The 19,886-nt window shown below is 48.0% G+C and overlaps 2 protein-coding genes across 2 annotated transcripts; both read right to left on the reverse strand.

The window, feature by feature from the left end:
- Positions 1-2,888: 2,888 nt before the first annotated feature.
- LOC123170097 (probable beta-1,4-xylosyltransferase IRX14) lies at positions 2,889-6,863 on the reverse strand. The gene is made up of 3 exons (XM_044587940.1): positions 5,752-6,863; positions 5,085-5,633; positions 2,889-3,354 (listed from the first exon to the last, which is right to left on the reverse strand). Exons 1-3 carry the CDS (start codon positions 6,591-6,593, stop codon positions 3,159-3,161), a joined length of 1,587 nt encoding a protein of 528 aa, XP_044443875.1. The 5' UTR covers positions 6,594-6,863; the 3' UTR covers positions 2,889-3,158.
- Positions 6,864-8,043: 1,180 nt separating this feature from the next.
- On the reverse strand, positions 8,044-13,593 carry LOC123164616 (EH domain-containing protein 1). The gene is made up of 16 exons (XM_044582155.1): positions 13,284-13,593; positions 13,103-13,182; positions 12,952-13,020; positions 12,788-12,845; positions 12,660-12,712; positions 12,519-12,561; positions 12,381-12,442; positions 11,117-11,230; positions 10,858-10,960; positions 10,705-10,754; positions 9,904-10,032; positions 9,578-9,829; positions 9,418-9,497; positions 9,015-9,141; positions 8,780-8,923; positions 8,044-8,448 (listed from the first exon to the last, which is right to left on the reverse strand). Exons 1-16 carry the CDS (start codon positions 13,369-13,371, stop codon positions 8,263-8,265), a joined length of 1,638 nt encoding a protein of 545 aa, XP_044438090.1. The 5' UTR covers positions 13,372-13,593; the 3' UTR covers positions 8,044-8,262.
- Between the last annotated feature and the right edge of the window lie 6,293 nt (positions 13,594-19,886).

Below are 19,886 nucleotides of genomic sequence, written 5' to 3' on the forward strand. Positions count from 1 at the left end.
GATCAAGTGCTAAGCTAACGGAATGGGTAAAGTCAATCACATAATTCTCCTAATGATGTGATCCCGTTAATCAAATTACAACTCATGTCTATGGCTAGGAAACTCAACCATCTTTGATTAACGAGCTAGTCAAGTAGAGGCATACTAATGACACTATGTTTGTCTATGTATTCACACATGTATCAAGTTTCCGGTTAATACAATTCTAGCATGAATAATAAACATTTATCATGAAATAAGGAAATAAATAATAACTTTATTATTGCCTCTAGGGCATATTTCCTTCATGTTTATCACTCGATTGGTATGGACCTTATAGCACACATGTTGGGGATGAAGTACATGATGCAGAAGGAATATTAGAGGCCCTTCATCCTCCCAAAAGACTTCAAGTTTTACTGTTATCTAATTATACTGGTGCTAAATTATCATTGTGGATGCATGACTCTACACTGTTAGAACATCTCAGTGAACTTTCTCTGAGTAGCTGCAAGAACTTCAAGGATCTTCCACCATTATGGCAGCTGCCCTCCCTCGTGTACTTGAGTTTGGATTGTCTGCATGACTTGACACGTATATGCATTGGTAATGTTGCAGACAATGGGGAATCCTGTATGTGCCCACTGCTCTTTCCTAAATTGGAAACCATGAAAGTTTCCAGCATGCCTAGGCTAGAGAGATGGCACCAGGAGGCGACAGGGCAAGTAGCAGTCTATCATTCCCTCGGCTCAAGAAGCTAAAGATTTCTAAGTGTCCAATGTTAGCAAGCATGCCCAGGATGCTCCCTTTGCTTGAAGATCTAGAGGTGAAGTTGGCAACAAAGATCCCCTTTTACCACATGATGAATCAGTGTGTGCAATCAAATCTTGAGTGCAAAGGCTACATTGAAGTGGAACCTGCTGGTTGGCTAATGGGGGGCATCCATTTATCGAGGTTTCGTGACTCTGATGTGTCACTGGAATTAAAAGATCTCGTGGAAAATGCAGAGCACTTTGAAGAGGTACTGAAGAGAATACCTTGCAGATTTATTAAGCACATGAAGATAATAGATTGCAACTATCTTTTCTCATCTAAACCATCCCAAATACAGCGAAATATATGGAATCGTTTTGTCTTTGTTAAAGATCTGTGGATTATAGGCTGCAGCAATATAGTACAATGGCCAACAGTAGAATTCAGAAACTTGAATTGTCTTCAATCTCTGCACCTGAGTAGTTGTTCAAACTTAACGGGCTCACTTCCATCAACATCTGATGCTGAAAATGTCCTGCCTCCTCAAATCAAAGCACTTGCAATTGTAGAGTGTGAAAATATGATGGAAGTACCAAAGTTGCCTGCGTCTCTTGAAGAATTGCACATAGCTTATTGCCACAAGCTGGTAACGGTGCCAACAATTCTTGGGAACGCTAGAAATCTGAGAAGACTTTTCCTGGCTAAGTGCGACGCCCTGACGACGGCATTTCCAGATGGAATGTATAGACCCACTGCGCTCAAGGAGCTGCATATTTCTAAGTGTCCGATAGTAGAGACGCTAACGGATGGACTCTTGCAACAGCTCCTTACCCTTGAGGGACTATATATCGGAGGCTGTCCGAACTTGGAGAGAGCCTTAGCGAATGCATTCTCAAGAGGAGGAGCATACTGGCATTTGGTTGAAGCAAATTCACATAGAGGCATATCAACAACATCTGATGGAGTTCGGCTCGAGCAAAGTGGAGAGATGGCTGCTCCTTACGCTGATGAGGCCATCGACCCATGCTGCCCTGGATGCCTTTGTGAATGCGCGCAATGTTGCGCGGCCTGCCTTTTCTGTACCCTGTGCATGCTCTGTTAGAATATAGTTTGGTTTAAGGATAGAGATAAAGAGTACAGATCGAATAGGTTTAAACCATGTATTACTTGTCTTGTACTCCAAGTCTCTACCCCTCGTGTATTCTATATATACCCCATAGGAGGGTTAGATCAACAACAACACAACATAGAACCATTACTGAATTCATGCACCAGCCAACTCATCCAAAAGTCCGAACTAACACAAAACCATTACTGAATTCATGCACCAGCCAACTCATCCAAAAGTCCCAACTATGAAAGAGGGCTGGACATTATACTCCAACATGCTCTAGATTCAACACTTGTGATTCAACCTGGGTCAGTCATAGCGGTATCTATCTGTGTACATAGTTCGGAAGAACAATGTGTGTGCACGTTTATCTGTTGAAATGAAATGCACCGTCACTTGTTCTCGGCCTCGGCTTTTGCACAAGCTGGTTTCAGCTTGGGATTTCTCACGGGAGACCGTGCTGGGGACGGGGAAGCGCCGAGGAACTGCATCCATGTTCTCGGCTTCTACCGACTGACCACTCCACGCAGTCTCTCATCATCGATCGGAAGTTGCTGGCGGAAGGATCTCTCGCTCGCCCGGGGAACCGAACCGAACCACACGGGGGACCTGCGCAACACGGCTCACATCATTCACACGGACGGACGGACGGAGCTCCTCGTGGAAATGGTCGCTCCAAGTGACCCAAAGTACAAAGCCCGTGGCACGTAGTCGCGATCTGGCTTGTGGGAGACAGGTGTACAGTAGGCACATCAAAGCAATCAGAGGCGACCTGCAGCAATGTTTTGCATAGGGAAAAGGACGCCAACGGTTTTTCCAATGTCCGCCCAGAAAACGTCTCATAATGTCCCCAGAAAACGTCTTACATTGTGAGACGGAGGCAGTAACTAATATACCCTTTGTAAAGAAATATGAGAGCGTTTAGATCACCAACTATACCGAGGGGGTACAGTCCAGTAAAAGTTGTACAACGCCCCAATAAAAGGGGAAACTGTGCTTTGAAAACATTCATCACACGATACAAACTTCAGAGTTGACATGCGTATAGATCATCCAAGTTCAGACGCCATTTTCTTGAGACATCAACTGCGGTGTTATATTACAGCACAACAGGTAGAGCTACAGATAACGAAACGGTCTTCTACAGAAGACATATCCCCAGCACGAGGCCGTCGTCGTTACCACCAGAGCAAAACATCAGGAAACAAAAAAATAAACACAATACCCACTAGATCGACTGGACATGCCTCCTATTGCAGATACCGCGGGTGTAAGGTGGTGTGAGATGTACATTACATGGTCTGTTTATCCTGCCTCAGTTGTGGACGTCGCCCTTCCGCTTCGTGGTGGTGCTTCGGGGCCGGGCTGACCTGTTGTTGGTCCTTGGCAGCTGCCTGTCCTCTTGCTCTTGCTTGGCGTCTAACATCTCCGATGAGACATCCATGGTGGTTTCTGGCCATGGTGTGCGCTTGGCGGGAACAACAACTTCCAACGGTGGCTCAATCACCCACCTGCAAAAGAAGAATTTAAGTTATTACAGCCTAAAAATGGATAATTTCAGCTAAGGTTATTACAGCCTAAAGAAGAAGAAAATTGAGCATGCTTAATACAGAAGAGGAGGAAAAATCTAAGCGAACAAATCTGATAATCAGAGTTGATCAGTTAGCAGAATCTTGTACTATTTGAGTGCAGTGAAATCCAGAGTTTTTCTCAAGACCTTTTATTCCTCAAGTCTCTCAGAAGGGGTACACATGGTTTTGGAAACCAAGACTAACACGAGGAAATGTTCTTAAACGTTTAAACCATTCAATTTGACGATGCTAAACTACATGACAATGTAGGGTGCAAAATTTAAACACTTATGTTGACAATGATATATTGAAACATTCTTTGTTCTAACGTTGCCATATGGCACCATGCCAGTGGAAGAGGTCAATCTCAAATGTTTACATAAAAATAGACAGATATTGCAGCTACGAAATACTTTATTTTACACTGGCTCTAATGCGTGCCAAATAACTGGTGGCTAAAAAATGAATTGCACACATGCTACTTTGCAGAACTGTTGGTGCAACCTGCGTTGAGCAATTTCACTAAAGTGGAGAGTCAAAACTATAGTAGTACAACCCTCGATAACAGGGACATTCCGCGAAGAGAAACAGCCTTTGTTTGGAAATACAGAATGCAAGATAGCACTTTAGCAGATTGTAAATGAATGTCAAAGTGTAAACCAGAATCAAGTTCCTTTCCGAAACTAGTATGAAAAGGAAAAAAACCAAGCAAAACTATCATAGGCCTATAGCGCTCTCGATCCCAAAGATTAATTTAACTGTATTACAAGCACAACACATAAAAAATCCTAGAACAGAATGGAACGCTTAGACAAGACAGGCTAGAGGCTGGGCAATATTGGCTATTCTAACTGGGTTTTTAAAGATTTTTCATTTAGAAAATCACATGTAACGAAATCTGACACCACTCAGCCCAACATAACCATACTAAATGTGGGCAGTGGTGGAGCCAGGAAACTTTTGGAGCCTGGGCAATACAGCAGGATTAATAGCGTGTTTGGATGGTGTCCACAACTCCACGTTGTGCTACGCCTGGCCTGGAGCATGCCTGAAAAATGCCTGGTGGCTGTTTGGTTGAGGTCCTGGAAAAACATATGCTAGCTTGGCCTGGTGAACTATCTGGGTGTCCACGATACAGTGACAATTCTTAAAATCTATTCAACAACCAAGCACATCACTCGGACTTGATCAGCTGCCGCTTGTGGGCTGGGCCTAGCAGCCCTGAAAAACAAATCCCTCCTACATTCCTGAGACAGCCACCAGCCCACCTCTGCCTGGAGAAAAAAAATTCTCCAGAGACTAAACGGGGAGCCCTGATAAGTGCCCATGCCAGAGGTACATGGTGGCTGTGCCCCTGGAAATGGCAGTTCTGTTGCTAGATCAAACATACATTGACGTTTAAGTTCCATGGTAACTGCAAAATAGTTGGCTTAGGTCATGCTTTCGTGGTGTACCCTTCAAAAAGTGAGACTGGGCTTGTAACTACTAAGTCTGGTCAGGCCTAACTAACAGGAAGGGTTATCTATGATCTGTGGTTGCATGAGGTGTTTAAAGTATTGGACAAAAGGTGAGGTGTCCTATAGAACATCACAATACTTTCTGATAAGAAACAGAAAAATTAAAATGACCAGCAACACATAACAAAAACAGGGTCTAAAACGAAATCTTACCCTTGTGGGAACTTGCTGTCGGCCCGGGCTTCAACACGGAGCCACCACAGTAGGACCTTCTTCCCACAGTTCCCCAACGGCTCAACATAGGACGCATCATTCAAGAGAGTAAGAGGATTCTCAATCTCCTCCCCATTCTCCCCCACAGCATCAAGGTCCTTCACCCAATCAGGCTTGCCCTCTGCCTCCTTCCACAGCATCCTAGAGTTCATCACAAACCCAGCCCACTCCAAACCCTTCGGTAGCACCGGCGCTGCCTCGCCAACCACCGTGGCGGTCTTCCCAGAGAACGGCAACGTGTTGAATGTGTGCCATCCAGCCAAATGCCCTGAAGAGTTGCAGGCAGGGCCCTGGACTGGAAGAGGCATGTTCTTCTTGTCCTCTTCGGTAAGGCGTGGCTGCTCTGCTGTTCCGGTGTGCGCAAGGATACCCACAGACACCGCGGCCATCCACTGGACCTTCTGCACCTCATCGAACAGCTCCATGCTATGCACGTTGCTGTCATCCGCAAACACAACCACACCGTCCATCTTCCTCTCCCGGATCACCCTACATGACACGAGAAAACCAATCATCATCAGTAATAAGTCACCTTATACTCTCTGTTACAGGCAGGCAGGCTATCTGGCTATGAGTAGTAGGAACTAGTAGGGAAGTGTGCGCATACCGTAGGGCGTGGAGGCGCATGCGGTTCTCAGTGGCGTGGCGGTCGGCCCATTCGAGGGGCATTTTTTCCGGGAAGGGGACGTGGACGAAGGTGAGGCTGGAGCGCGCGAGCATGGAGGCGGTGGCGTTGGTGACGCCGCCGGCCTCGACGACGATCCAGGTGAGCGGGTAGGGCACGTTGCGGAGCGAGTGGAGGAGGCCGGTGAGGTGGAGCGCCTGGAAGGCGCGCGAGTAGGTCGGGGTGACGACGAGCACCTGGCGCGGCTCCCTGACGCCGTACCAGCGGCGCTGCTCCTCCTGCACGCGCTCCATGATCCGGTGCGCGCGCATGACCTCGACGGGGTCGGGGTGCGGCCAGGGGCGGATCCGAATCCCGTGGCGGCCGACCACCACGTGGCTCTGCGTGCTCCCGGCGGCCTCCTCGAGCGCGGCGGCGGTGAGGTTGTCCGGGTTGGACGGGGGCGGGTTGCCCGCGGCGGCGAAGGAGAGGGTGAAGGTGTTGGTGGTGGTGGTCGTGGTGGTGGTGGTGGTGGTGGTGGTGGTGATGGCGCGGAGCACGGCCGACTTGTTGTTGGAGGTGGCGGCGTAGAGCGCGCTGCTGGAGAAGAGCAGGAAGAAGAGGAGCCTGGAGAAGCGGAAGCCGAGGAAGAGCGAGATGAGGCAGCAGAGCGCGTGCAGCAGGAACCAGAAGGTGGAGGAGGAGGCCGTCCGCCCGCCCGCCCCGGCGCCCGCGCCGACGCCGTCGGGGCCCCCCGCGCCCTCGACCCCGCTGACGGAGGAGCGCGCCGCCGACGCCGCCGCCGAGCGCCGCAGCTGGCTCTGCGGCAGCAGCTGCTTCATCATCGCCGCCGCGGCCGGATCTGGTGGGCTCCCTCCGCCGCCACCGCCTCGCCCTGCGGATCAATCGGCCGCAGTCGCTCGTCGGTGGGTAGATGGTCCGCGGCGATAGGTTTTGAGGGGGGAGGGGAACACGGGGGGAGGTAGGTGGTGGGTGGAGAAGTGCGGTGCACGAAACTGCGGGTGCGGTGGCCTGGCTATCGTTGGTCAGGTGTGGAAAAGGGTGGGAGGGGATGGGATGGGATGGGTTTGGTGCCGGACGGGGACGGAGGCGTGAGGGAGGCCGGGCCCGAGCGCGTCGGGTCGGGGTTGAAACTTGGACGGGGAGAGGAAGCCGGGCGGAAGGGGTCGGGCCGGACCGGGCCGGCGGGCGGGTCGTCAGCGTTTCCAAGCGTGTTCGGCGGGCGGCGTCCTTGTCTTTTCCACCTTGTTTTTTTTCGATCTCTACTTTTTTTTCTCTCTCTTTCTTGTACGAGTTACATTTTATTTGCTTATTGATTTTATATATTTCTTGGCACCGCATGGGACATGTGGTTAGCAAACTTAAAATTCGAAAAAATAATTCTGGCACTATGTTTTCTTTTTAGTGGCGTCTAATATACTATATTTTTAGCCGAACGTTTACAATGATTGACGCGGCTGCAGCTGCGGGGGTCGGCGCGGGCTGGGCTCCTGGTCTGTGACAGGCTGCCGGTGCCAACCGTGTTTGACTTGCGAGCAGAAAGCGTAGTGTCGGTTTAGGCGACTTGCTTACGACTCGTTTGCTGGTTTAACATTGTTTTCCTAGAAGAAAAAAATACGGCAGACTCGCCAGCTAGAGGCGAGCTTTTTCATTTGTTTGGTCGAAGTTCCCCACCTAGAATTTCTTATTGCTCTTCTTTTATTCTTGAGTGGCAGTGGCAAGATCGACATGGAGCACGGCGGCATGGAGAGACATGAGACAGAACAATATTCTTTTTTATTTTTGCAGGACAATCATTCTTTTGACTTCGAATTCTGCCTAGCTGTGCCCTTCCACCCTCCACATGTCAGGCAGAGGAGAGAAAGAGGTGTGCTAAGATGAGGACGAGGGAAACCGTCCGGGCCATCGGATCCTTATCCTATGGTTCAAAAATGCCTGTTGCCGAAATGAAAAATAGTATGACAGCCCCGAAAGGTAAAACATGAAGCAGCATTTAACCTCCACAGCTGCGAGGCACATTTCTGCATCGCTCGTTACAGACATAAGCGAAGAAACAGGTGCGCACCCAAACTGTACCCATGAAAAGGTGATCTCTAGTCTATGAACACCAAATTAATACCACTTCCACATACAGCAAAACAGGAGGGCTGCTCCCAGAAAAGGACCTCTGGCAGACGACACACACGGTGGTCCAGCACTCTTCATGGGTAGCCAGTTGACTGGATCGCACCAACAAGCATTCAAGCTGCTCTTCCGAACGAATAGATAATCATCTCAAGGATCAACGCGACCACCCCACCATACCATATTCCGAATTCTTTCCATGCCATTACAACAAGGCCGTTCTCCAGCCAACAATTGAGCAATTGCTTCTGGCTCTTATGCATACAGTTACACAGCAATGGGTACAATATAGCAATAAAATACCCTACTAGACTGGCTACCACCATCTACGCCTGAGACCGAAGCCGGTCTTTCCATCATGATGTCTGCTCACTCGTAAGGGTTCCTGAAGTTCTTGAGCAGCTCCGGGATGTCGTACCCGAGCATGTCGTCCACCGCCTGGATCATCTTGGGCTTCACCTTCTCGAACCTGTCGATGCTGTACCCGCCCAATGCTTCTCTGAAGTGCTCCACGTAAGGGAAATCCCCTGCTGGAAGATGATGCTCCCTTTGCACCTGTGCCAACAGACATCCGTTATTATTAGTTCAGCGTTAATATTATTAATAATGAAGGAAGTGCGTAGAAGCAGAAGTTCAGACAGACAGCAAACCGCAATCAGCTCTTATTGCACGTTAAAACTGCAATTTTAAAGCCAGTGGTGGTCTGGCAAGTAGTAAAACTGTATGATGCCCATATACCAAAACTAAACACCTGGGCTAAGAACATCTGCTATGAACTCATAAACATAGGGCTCCATCTTAACAGAAGCAAAGGGTCATCATGTCCTTACAATGCGCAACAGTTGTGGACTGGCTACAAAGTTAGAAAGACGAACAAAATACACACCTTTGCAAACTCGCCCTCCAAATTGTCTATAAGTTTCTGCTGGGCTTTAGCTTTCCCCATCATCGTAGGCATCTGATTCTTTAGATGCCCAATTATATAAGCATGTATCTTGGCAGCTCTAGCACGTTTGACGAATTCATTGATCTGTACATATATACCAATGTGTTAATTGTGGCGGAAAAAAAAAACAGCAGACCGGGACTTAAAAAGAACACAAACGGTGAAAAAAACTTACCCTGCGGTCACAAGCTTTCTTTGGTATATCTTTTAGATCAGAAAGGAGATCATCCTGCTCTTTCTCAAATAGTTCCTTTCCGATCGGGCCAACAGCTGATTCCTTTACTGGTTTATCATTGAACGATCTGCATGTCGATTCCTAAAGTGAGTTTATTGTTTCAATATACTGGGTTGACCCAGTCAGTACCATTTACATGCACAAGATTCAGATATTTTCGCTCAAGCGATTCAAAGTATGCTAAACACTCCACTGAGATTTTAAAAAAAGTACATCTATGAGACTTCTAGTAATATTCAATCTAGAGTTTTGACAAGAATATAAGCCGAGAGTAATATGTAGCAAACTACAATACATTTGACTATATGAGTGGAACAAAGTAAATGAGGGCATGGATGGTTACCCAATATAAACGCGAGACACCTCAGGGGTATTCAATACTTTACCAAGAGACCACATAAGTGCACCATACACTCTCATAAGCTGCAGGTAAAAAACTGTTATGTACAGAAAATAAAGCAATAAACACCACAGGTCATGCAGAGAGAACAATGAATAACTACCTGTTGAGTGTCAATTTGGTCGGCCTTGTTTAGAACTACACGTATTTTGTCATCATGTCCACGTAAAGATCCGATGACACGTTTAAACTCATCGCTGATATCAAGCTTATGAGGATCAAACAGAAGCAGGATAAGGTCACACTTGGCAGCAAACCATGATGTAACACCTGTGAATTCATAGCTACGTTGTGTCCGTTGCTTTTCACCAGAAAGAACACCAGGTGTGTCGACAAATGTGATATGCTCTAGTAGCTTCAAGGTACAAGTTAGGTTCAGTGTCCAGATAACCATGTGCCTTCTACATATGCATAAAAATAAAAGCTTACTGGATGTGGCATCTGAGAGCATTCGAACTTGGACAAAAACGAAGTCCCAAATGTTGTGAGACCACTAAAAGGCATATCTGCTTGAACAGCTAAAGTATTCCCAGGGATAGTCCTTTCATCAGGTCCTGACTGGTAAGAGGAAGAAAATTAACAGGACTACTGAAGAAACTACAGGGAGAAACATAAGTAAAGCACTGTACATTAATATACTATCTGGGATGTGGACATGTGGTCAATTCTGTTTACATTGCACCAGCATCTAATATAAGTTGCAACAACTGAAAAAATGAATCAATAGTGTCCATAGCGATTTAACCTCACTTACAATCTCCAGAAGCAGGAATAAGTACAAAATCTAGAAGAGAAGGGCCTGAAGTTAATCTTGACTACTGGGCATGTGTTTACGCTTCTTGTACACTAGCTAACAAAGCCTTGAGAAACCAGCAGCCATTATCGATGACATACTCTAAACAATAATTCTAGCTCGGTGATCCAGAGGAAAGTTTCACAAAAGCAGGTGCAGAATGCTAATCAATGAAGCACTGTGCCAAATAGATAAGCTAGGTAAGTAGCATCACAAGCCACCAACAGTCCCAAACAATCAATAGTCGGGTAAGAATCTAACAGAAATCAGCCACTAATGCATGAAGAGTTGTAGAGCTGTAGAAAACCATGTATTGGGCATAAACTCTCCAGTTATATTTTTCAATAAACTTCCATTCCCAAATCATATCTGGGGTAATATTTTTTGGTCCACCTAGTATTCCTACAAATAGAAGATTTAAGAATCTTTGAAGTTACCATGACAACAACAAATCTGTCGGTTGTCGGCTCCGGTCCAATATGGGCACCTGCAAAATTGCAAAGCAGAAGGATTAATTGTCAGTTTGTCTCATAGTATGTGATTAAATTGAACCGGGAAACTACAGAAAATACATGTGCTAAGTACATAACCTGGATAGCTTGTTTTTAGCAGATGCTTGATGAAAGTAGTTTTCCCTGTAGAATATTGACCTAAGAGCATAACCATTGGCTTTGCATCAAAATCACTGTTTGTCTGCAAAATGAAGGATATTATTTTGTACTTAAGTAGCTTATTTAAAGGTAATGCCACAAGGAGATAACATTAGGAAGGAATATAAACACGCAAAGCGAGTGAAGTAATCATTTTCAACTCGTATAGAAAGCAGATACAGAGAATACAAGTACTTACCAGTAAAGGGGACACAAAATCATTGAATTTGTATGTAACTTCCAAAGGCTTCAATTTTTCGATGTATAGTCTTTTTAAACCATCAATGACAGAAGTAACAGCAGTCAGGGGTATCTGTATTGAAAACACCATAAAGAAGGTAAGCGTAAATGATACATGTGTCACTGAGGAAATCAGTATCATTTGATAGAAAATCACTTGCTTTGCCACAATGCCTTACTATTTAACTTAATAGCATGCAAGTCTGCAATGTCTAATCACCAGAAACAAAATTACTAAATGCCTGAGTTCATAAAGCACAATCAATCCAAGGTTCTCTATGGTGTCTCAGCACATTCTGTAGGATAACTGAGGTACGCTTCAGCCAAATTAAGTATAACCTTTTGTGTTCAAGTTCATTAACTGAAGCATGGATTGAAATGGATAGGAAATTGCCTTAAAATGATATGATTCAACACAACAACAGTGTAAACATAGATTAAGTTCTACTTGGTTGGGTACAGCAGAGCTGCATACATAAATGGCTTGCATTTGATGTCTTGTCCCCATTATTAAACAATCATCGACATATCAAGAATTTTTAGTACTTTGTCAAACCTTCCTTTTATGTTAGTTAAAACATTGACTATTTATCCAAATCAGCTGAATTTCAACATCAAGTGCTGTTTCTCTGTAAATAGTATTGTACAAATTGTACTATTCCCAAGGAAAGAAGCCCTGCTGAAAAAGAAAGTATTTCCGAGGAAAGAAGCCCTGCTGGAAAAAAAATCTTACAGCTAACTACATTCAAACTCCAAAATGAACAGGACCCTTGTGTTGTTGCTTTGAAGTACTCCCTCTGTTCCCTAATATAAGACCTTTTAGCTTTTTCTTGATCCGTATGTATCTAGACACATTTTAGTATGTATGTAGTCAATATTTTGAAATAGCTAAAAGGTCTTATATTAGGGAACAGAGGGAGCACATGTCAAAGCTTTACCTCACCTCATGACTAATGTATGGAGAACTTCACCTCAGAGCAAACTCTCAGAGTACATTTGTTCATTCAAAAAAGCAAAGTTATATGCTACTCCCTCCGTAAACTAATATAAGAGCGTTTAGAATACTAAAGTAGTGATCTAAACGCTCTTATATTAGTTTACAGAGGGAGTATTCAACAATGAACGTGTTGGAAATGAAACTTTCTAACATTTTGCAAGAGCTAGTGACACATATAATAATTCAACTCAACAAACAAAATAAAACGGAAGAACATGAGCACTACCTTCTTGGATGACTTCGAGTTGAACCAATGGTTAGTAGAAGGTCCCTGTGCCTGAGGAAATCCTACACGAAATAAAAATGTTATGCTTCATATATTTCTCCCCAGGAATGACTTCAGGTTTAAGGGTTCATTCCTTACCATCCATATCCTGATCGACCCTCTTTGCCAGATGCTTGGATTTCTGAAAAGCAGTTGTCATCACTCTCACAGGTCAGTGGAATTCAACAAAAAAACATGGATAAATACTAACGACGCAGTATAAAGGCATAGCAGACTTACGGCAAGTTGAGCATCCAAACCCTCCATCACTGGGGGGTTGAAGCTGATTAGATCTGTCAGACAGCGTGAACCAATTAGCACTCAACGAATAAGTAATCAACAGAGCTGATTTCGTGGCTAGCAACAACCTTCGCGCTGAAGGCTGTCCTGGGATATCTCGTTCCCCGCTTGCGCCAGAGAGACGAGCTGCCAATCGCAACAAGCCCGTCACAAATCGATAACAGCCAAAACATTCTAGAAGCAGCATGGTGGTACAATGAACAATGAAATGCCGTCGGATAGCGAGGCAAACCTGCATCGCGGTGATGAATTCGCCGAAGCCGAGGTACCCCAGCCGCTTGGAGTCGGCGATGGCCCAGACCTTGAGGCGCGACAGGGTTTCGCATTAGAGATCAAATCGACAGCTCCATCTACAGTACTAGCGGGACCAGCGGGGTACCTACCTGCTTGAGGTCGGCGCGGGGGAGGCTGGACATGGCGAAGAACTTGATGGCGTCGGGGCCGGTGATGCGGCCGTCGCCATCTGCGCGGGCAGAACAGGGGAATCGAATCGGATCGCGAGCAGCAAGCAGAAGGGGATCAGAGCGGGGATGGCGAATGGGAGATGGGAGGCGGGGATCGGACCTGAGTCGGCGAGGGCGAACCAGTCGCGGTAGATCTTCTGGTGCTCCTTGGAGCAGCTGCTCGCCGGGTGCTGCCCCCCGATCTCCATGGCTCCCCTCTTCCCGCCTCGGTCGCCGCGGCCTCTGCAGCTTGGGGAAAGGGGAAGCAAAGGTAAAACCCTACTGCGACGCGAGGCTACCGCCACGCCGGGGACGTGGCGGCTGCTGTGAGGTGAGGTGGCACAAACAGCGAGTTCAAAAATGGCTTTTACTGCTCGCAGGGGTTGCGATTGATTGACTGGAGTGGAGTTTGGCTCGAACCCACGCGGCGACGACGCGGTGGGCGGTGGCGTTGCTGCCCAACTCCGTTGACGCTAACGAACTCGCGAGGTTGGGCCGGATCCCACCTGCATTTCCACATCAAAGACATCGGTAAGCAATCCAAACAATTTACAAAATAAAAAAGTAAATATATAATTGCACGTGCGTTATGATGATATATGAATATTTTACTACGTTAATCCATGATTATATCTACATTAATGATTGTGAAAATAATGTTTATCAAATCATGTCATGTCCACGATTTACCTACCTAAATAAATTATACTCCCTTCGATCCATAATAACTGTGGCAATTTTCAACGAAGACATTTTTTTATAATCACTTATTTGTAAAAACTTATTGGCTTGTTAAAGAAAATCATTGTAAGCAAAGACGGAAGAAGACGGAACTGCAGCAAGCTACAGCCACCGAACGTATGGCATCTACCGGAAATCCGGCGCCACTGCACCCAGGAAGAATCAGCGGACATCCGACGCCCACCGGACGTCCGGCACCCCACGAGGCACGAGCCACCGGACGTCCGGTAACTAAGTGTGTGCAGCTGTGGCCTTTGGCCTCTCTCTCTTACCCCTTCATGACTAGCACTATAAATAGACTCCCCCTCCTTATTTCTAGGGATAGCTAAGAATAGATCTCATATCATAAAGCTTAGCTCATGTACCTCCCTTTGTGGGATTTCTCTTGAGAGAGACACTCCATTGGAGTTCAAGACCTCCATTGCAGAAGGATCCCTAGGGATTATCAATACCTCCACTTGTGGAGAAGGATTCCCATCATATAATAATCAAGACCTCCTTGTTCTAGGACTTGGGGAAGAACTGTCTTGTTCCATCTCACTCTTTTGATGATTTGGATCATGAATCTATCTGTGTGTATCTTTTACTGCATCTATATGTGTTCAATTGTGTTTTCTGTCGTGTTTCCCCTCATGTTCTTCATGTTCTTCCACGAATGTCGAATCCACCTCCAATTCGTGAACATCAGGACAAATTACATTGATTAGGGTTTTGCCCTACATCGGCTTAGCTTTGTTTACGAAGTTGTGGGAGCAGTATAGCTAGCTGGAGATGATCCCGACCTTTTAACACTACAAAAAAAGACACATCCGTGACATTTTGGGCCGAACGAATTTTTTTTCCGTCATACTTATGACACTTCTATGACGATAATTGTGACAAAACCCGGTATCATCATAGATGTGGTGGGGTCCTACTTCTATGACAAAAAATCATGACAGAAAATGGGCTTTTCGTCCTGGGCGGGCCGGAGACGCAGCTGCATGACATTCTTTCGGCCGTCCATGACGGAAAAAACGTGGTAGAAGCGAGGGCGAGGAAAATATCGGGGTGTTCCCGGTTACGATGGGTGGTCGGGGCCGAGCGATGCGCATTTCTCTCGTACACGCACGCGCGTGGGTGCGAGGCGTTGGGCTCTAACTGAACCCGAGCGAGGCGTTGGGCTCTAACTGAACCCGAGTGATTGCACTGCAGGCTACGCGTTATTGAACCCGAGCGATCGATCGATGGCTGTTAACTGAACCCGATCGAGCGATTCCTTCGCTACTGCTGCTAACTGAAGCCGATCGATGCTGCCTCTGGATGAACAGTGAGCGTTGCTGGGGGGGTTTGGATGAACATTTCCCGGTGGGGGTGGATGAACAGGACCCCGTGGTGTTGCCTCTGGATGAACAGGACCCCGATCGATCGAGCCGGTTGGGGCTGGATGAACAGGACCCCGTAGAGGGCAGGATGAACAGGACCACCCCGTGGAGGGCAGAATGAACAATAGACGGTGGAGGGCTGGATGAACAGTAGCCCGTGGAGGGGTGGTTGAACAGGAGCCCGTGGAGAGGGCTGGTTGAACAGTAGCCGGTGGAGTAGCGCGTGGTGGAGGCTGGATGAACAGGAGCCCGTGGATGAACAGTCGCAGGTGGAGGCTGGAGGAGGTCGACGGTGGATGAACAGTAGCCCGTGGAGGCTGGAGGGGGTCGACAGTGGAGATGAACAGTGTCCCGTGGAGTCCCGTTTTGCGGTACGCCACACCCCTCCCGATGAACAGGACCCCCGTTTCGACCGTAGCGCTCCAACACAAGTCCGTTTCCTCCGTTTTGCGGTACGCCACACCCCTCCCGATCAACAGGACCCCCGTTTCGACCGTAGGTCCGTTTCCTCCGTTTTGCGGTACGCCACACCCCTCCCGATGAACAGGATCCCGTTTCAAACGTGGCCCGTCGAACACAAGGCCGTTTCCTTCGTTCTGCGGTACGCCAGGCCTCGTTTCCATCGGTTGTTCCGTCCAAGCCCTCCCGATGAACACGACGACGCATTCCGTTCCGACCCAGCCAGTTGGCTCCCCATGAACACGACGACGCTGTTTCTCCGTTCCGACCCAGCCATGTACACGAGCCCTGGTCGTACGTATGCGCGAGTAGGCGTTCGAGACCCTGCCCGTATGTACGTACGTGGCCGTATTTTCTTTCTTGCACACTGGCCGCTGTACGTACATGTACATGCTACGTGCGCGCCTCTACTACGACACGTGCGCGCCTCTACATCGACCAGTATGTACGTACACGTTCGCGACCAGAATGACAATGCTACGTACGCTTCGACCAGGTGGGTCCCGACTCTCAGGCACTTCCTTGCCTGCGAAGATGTAGCTGGTGGGTCCCAGCAGTCAGGGGGGCGAATCGTTTTTTTTGCCCGGACGCACTTCCTTGCGTGCGAAGATGTAGCTGGTGGGTCCCCGCAGTCAGGGGGAAACGTTTTTTTCGCGAAATACGGTGGCCCGTCCGGTGGCTCCCGCTGTCAGGTGGAGAAATGATTATTTTGCGCGTAATAAGGAGGCACTTCCTTGCTGCGGCTGTGGACCCAGCTGTCAGCCTCTCCATGTACAGTCCACGTCCGATGGAAGTCAATCCTTGACCACGTTGACCACGCAGCGCCGAGAGCATCAGGGCGGTGGATGACGGCGAGGCATAGGAAGGGGATGACGCGGAGCCGGGGAAGACGCGGCAGTGGAAGCCCACGCGGAGAGGAGTACGAGGGTTCACTGGTTCGGCTGTGGTGTGAGGCTGCCGTCGCCGCAGGGCCTGGCCAGCAATGGGAATAGTAGGGGGCGGTGAGTTCTCGGCGGCAGCACAGCCGGCCACGGGAGGCAGGAGCATGCGGCACGACCGGCGCTGCTTTGGGCGGCTGGAGCAACAAGACCAGAGGTGGAAAAAGCACTACGGCCGTTGGATGGACATCATACGGTCACTGGAGGTAGAATCGTGCATATTGACTAAGTTGACAAAGCCCTCCGTCCCCGTCAACTTAGTAGGCCCACAAGTCAGCCTGCCACTATACTGGGTCCCAGCTAGCAGGGGGAGTATTCATTTTTTTGTGCGTAATAAGGACGCACTTCCTTGCGTGCGAAGATATACCTGGTGGGTCCGAGCTGTTAGCGGCGGTAACTTTTTTTCGCGAAATACAGAGGCCCTTTCGGTGGGTCCCAAATGTCAGGTGGAGGAATCATTATTTTGCGCGTAATAAGGAGGCATTTCCTTGCGTGCGGCCGTGGACCCAGCTGTCAACCTCTCCACGTACAGTCCACTTCATATGCATGTCGGTCGTTGACCATGTTGACCAGGCCGCGCCGGGAGCACCAGGGTGGTGGACGACGGCGAGGCCTAGGAAGGGAACGACATAGAGGCAGGGAAGACTCGGCAGTTGTTTCCCACGCGGAGGGGAGTACGACTATACGAGGGTTTACCGGTTCGTCTGCCGTCGCCGGAGAATAACAACAGGTGTGGGTGAGTAGAGGGATGGCTAGGCCAGCGATGGGAGTACGGTGGGGCGGTGAAGCCTGCGCGGCAGCACAGCCGGCCGCGGGGAGGAGGGAGCAGGTAGTCCCGCCGGCGCTTGTTTGAGCGGCTGGAGCAGGAAGAGCAGAGATTGAAGAAGCACGACGGCCGTTGGATAGACATCCAACAGTCACTGCTTGTGTGTCAACCTTTTTTTAGGAAAGCCTCAAATTTGTGGAAAACAGCATACAACCCATCTGCCATTATTTCTAATAATTTACAGCCCATTTGCTAATTCTGAAGGTTTTTTTTGGAGCCCATATTCTTTTTGTTAGCATTACAGCCCATATTGTGGCCACGGTTAAAAAATTATACGAAATGTTGCATATTTCGGTGTGGTCCGAACTATTTTTAATCCCGAAATTTTGAGTCACATTCAAACTGATTTTAAAAATAAATATATATCAATATAAAATCCAACAAATTGTCCACGCATAAAAATTAATGCAATTTAAAATCTTGAAATGAAAAAAAGAAATTTGAAAGTAATTGCCGGTTTGATGTGTTTTAAAAATGTACAGCCCATTTCTCATTACTGATAGGCCATTTTCTCGTCCAGCCGAATGAAGCTCTCCTCGTCTTGAAAGATTTGCAGCCCAATAGGCCTGACAAAGCGACTTACTTGGCAAATCACAAAAAACTGGGCTAGCCATTTTCAGTAAGAAAAAAAAAAGTACTGGGCTGGTCTGTGGTAAACATAAAAGAGAAGGCTGTCTAGACATGCCAGAGTGCCCCGCACAGCCCAGTTGACACCCTGCTTCCGTCTCAAAAACAAATTAGATAAATGCCACAACAAATATGGCGATTCATAAAATGCCACTGCAATTTACAAACTTTGAAAAATGCCACTTCAATTTTTGCAAACTTTGGAAAACGTCACTGCAATTTGCAAACTTTGAAAAACGCCACTCCAGACTTCGAAAAATGCCACTGGGGATGGCATGAAATGGCATTTTACAAAGTTTGGAAATTGCAATGGCATTTCTTAGAAACACCAGATTTGGAGTGGCATTTATCAAATTAACCCAAAACAAAAATAACTGGGCAAGCTGCTGGGTCCCTGATGTCACCCGCTCGTTGTGCAACTCTCTCGTTTATTGACTATGTTGACAATGGCATGGGACCCAGATGTCAGAAATCCATTACGAGGAGCCATTTTTTTATTGGATTGAAATAAGGAGGCACTTTGCTTGCGTATTGCCATGACCTTGGCGGGTCCCTGCTGTCATCCTCTCCACGTACAATCATCTCCTGGTTGTGTACGCGTCAACTTGGTAGGCCCACAAGTCAGCCTCTAAACCCGTGGAGGACAAATACAACCCATTTAAAAAAATAACAGCCCATTCCATATGTTCAAACGGAAAGTTCAACATTCAGAGCAAAGTAACAGGTCTTGACAACCATCATAGCCAAGTTAACTATCTACTTCCACTAATACTCTAGTAGCGTACAAGTACTAACTTACTCTTAGCTAACTAGACGATGCCAGCCGCCATCTGCGGTACACGCTAAACGCCGGCACCGGCGTCCTCCGCCTCGCCTCGGACTTGCCAGAGGTGCGATAGGGCGCGTTGCTCGCGCGCGTTGGCCCTTTCCATGCCGGCGTGGTCCACCGAAGCTTCGGCTTCTAAGCGGGAAACCCACTTGACGAGCTGGTAGTAAAAATCGGCGTCGTGAACGCGTGCGTGCCCGACAGCCTCCAGGGCTATTTTCCGGGCGCCGGCCTCCACGTAGTCGGCCCACGTGCGGGCGCTCTGCTCGCGACTCAGAGCGTCGGTGCGCTGCTGCTCCATGTCCCGCTGGCGGCGCAAATCGGCGATACGCTGCTCATCCGCCAAGTGGTCGCGCTCCAACAACTCCTGCTCCTCTGCCAGGCGGTCGCGCTCCAACAAGTCCTCGATCTCCGCATTGCCATCTAAAGACCGATAGAATGCCTCCTCCCTCCGTCTGCCTTCCGGTGAAAAACCGAACACTAGTTCCGGCGGTGACCGCCTCCGGCCACGCCTATCGCGGACGGGCGGGGGCATGGCGGACGTGGCGAGAGCGAGGATAAGTGGCGAGCAACGTCGGGCCGGTGGGGGCTTATGAGGATAGGGCGAGTTGGGTCACGGTGCCACCATAGAAGGCCGAGAAACAGTACTTATAAGCGGAAGGTAGCGCGACGGTCATCGGAATTCAATGCATAATGAAGCAGGCATGGCTTAGCGCGCCAGCTTGCCGTGGAAAACTAGAGAAACTGAAATTCTGACTGTGCCGTCCTGTCCCGTCCGTGCTGGGTTGCACGCCGGCCTTACGGTCAAACGAGTGCACTCGAATCATCTCCCTCCTTGTCAATAATGATTCCACGGATTTAAAAGGCCCGCAACAATTAAAGCGCATCTTTTTTTGCATCAGTTAGCTGCCTTAATTACGGTCGGCTGCATGCGGGCACTCAA

The sequence above is a fragment of the Triticum aestivum genome, chromosome 7D (genome assembly GCF_018294505.1).
Source record: "Triticum aestivum cultivar Chinese Spring chromosome 7D, IWGSC CS RefSeq v2.1, whole genome shotgun sequence".
In the NCBI taxonomy this organism is placed as follows: domain Eukaryota; kingdom Viridiplantae; phylum Streptophyta; class Magnoliopsida; order Poales; family Poaceae; genus Triticum; species Triticum aestivum.

Excerpts from the sequence above, each read along its gene's own strand:
- LOC123164616 (XM_044582155.1), bottom strand. The coding sequence starts at position 13,371 with ATGGAGATCGGGGGGCAGCACCCGGCGAGCAGCTGCTCCAAGGAGCAC. Across the intron at positions 10,033-10,704 it reads ACAGATTTGTTGTTGTCATG|TCAGGACCTGATGAAAGGAC; the intron begins GTAACTTCAAAG and ends TCCTCTTACCAG. Across the intron at positions 9,142-9,417 it reads GTGTCTCGCGTTTATATTGG|ATCGTTCAATGATAAACCAG; the intron begins GTAACCATCCAT and ends ATCGACATGCAG.
- LOC123170097 (XM_044587940.1), bottom strand. The coding sequence starts at position 6,593 with ATGATGAAGCAGCTGCTGCCGCAGAGCCAGCTGCGGCGCTCGGCGGCG. Across the intron at positions 5,634-5,751 it reads ATGCGCCTCCACGCCCTACG|GGTGATCCGGGAGAGGAAGA; the intron begins GTATGCGCACAC and ends CGTGTCATGTAG. Across the intron at positions 3,355-5,084 it reads GACAGCAAGTTCCCACAAGG|GTGGGTGATTGAGCCACCGT; the intron begins GTAAGATTTCGT and ends CTTCTTTTGCAG.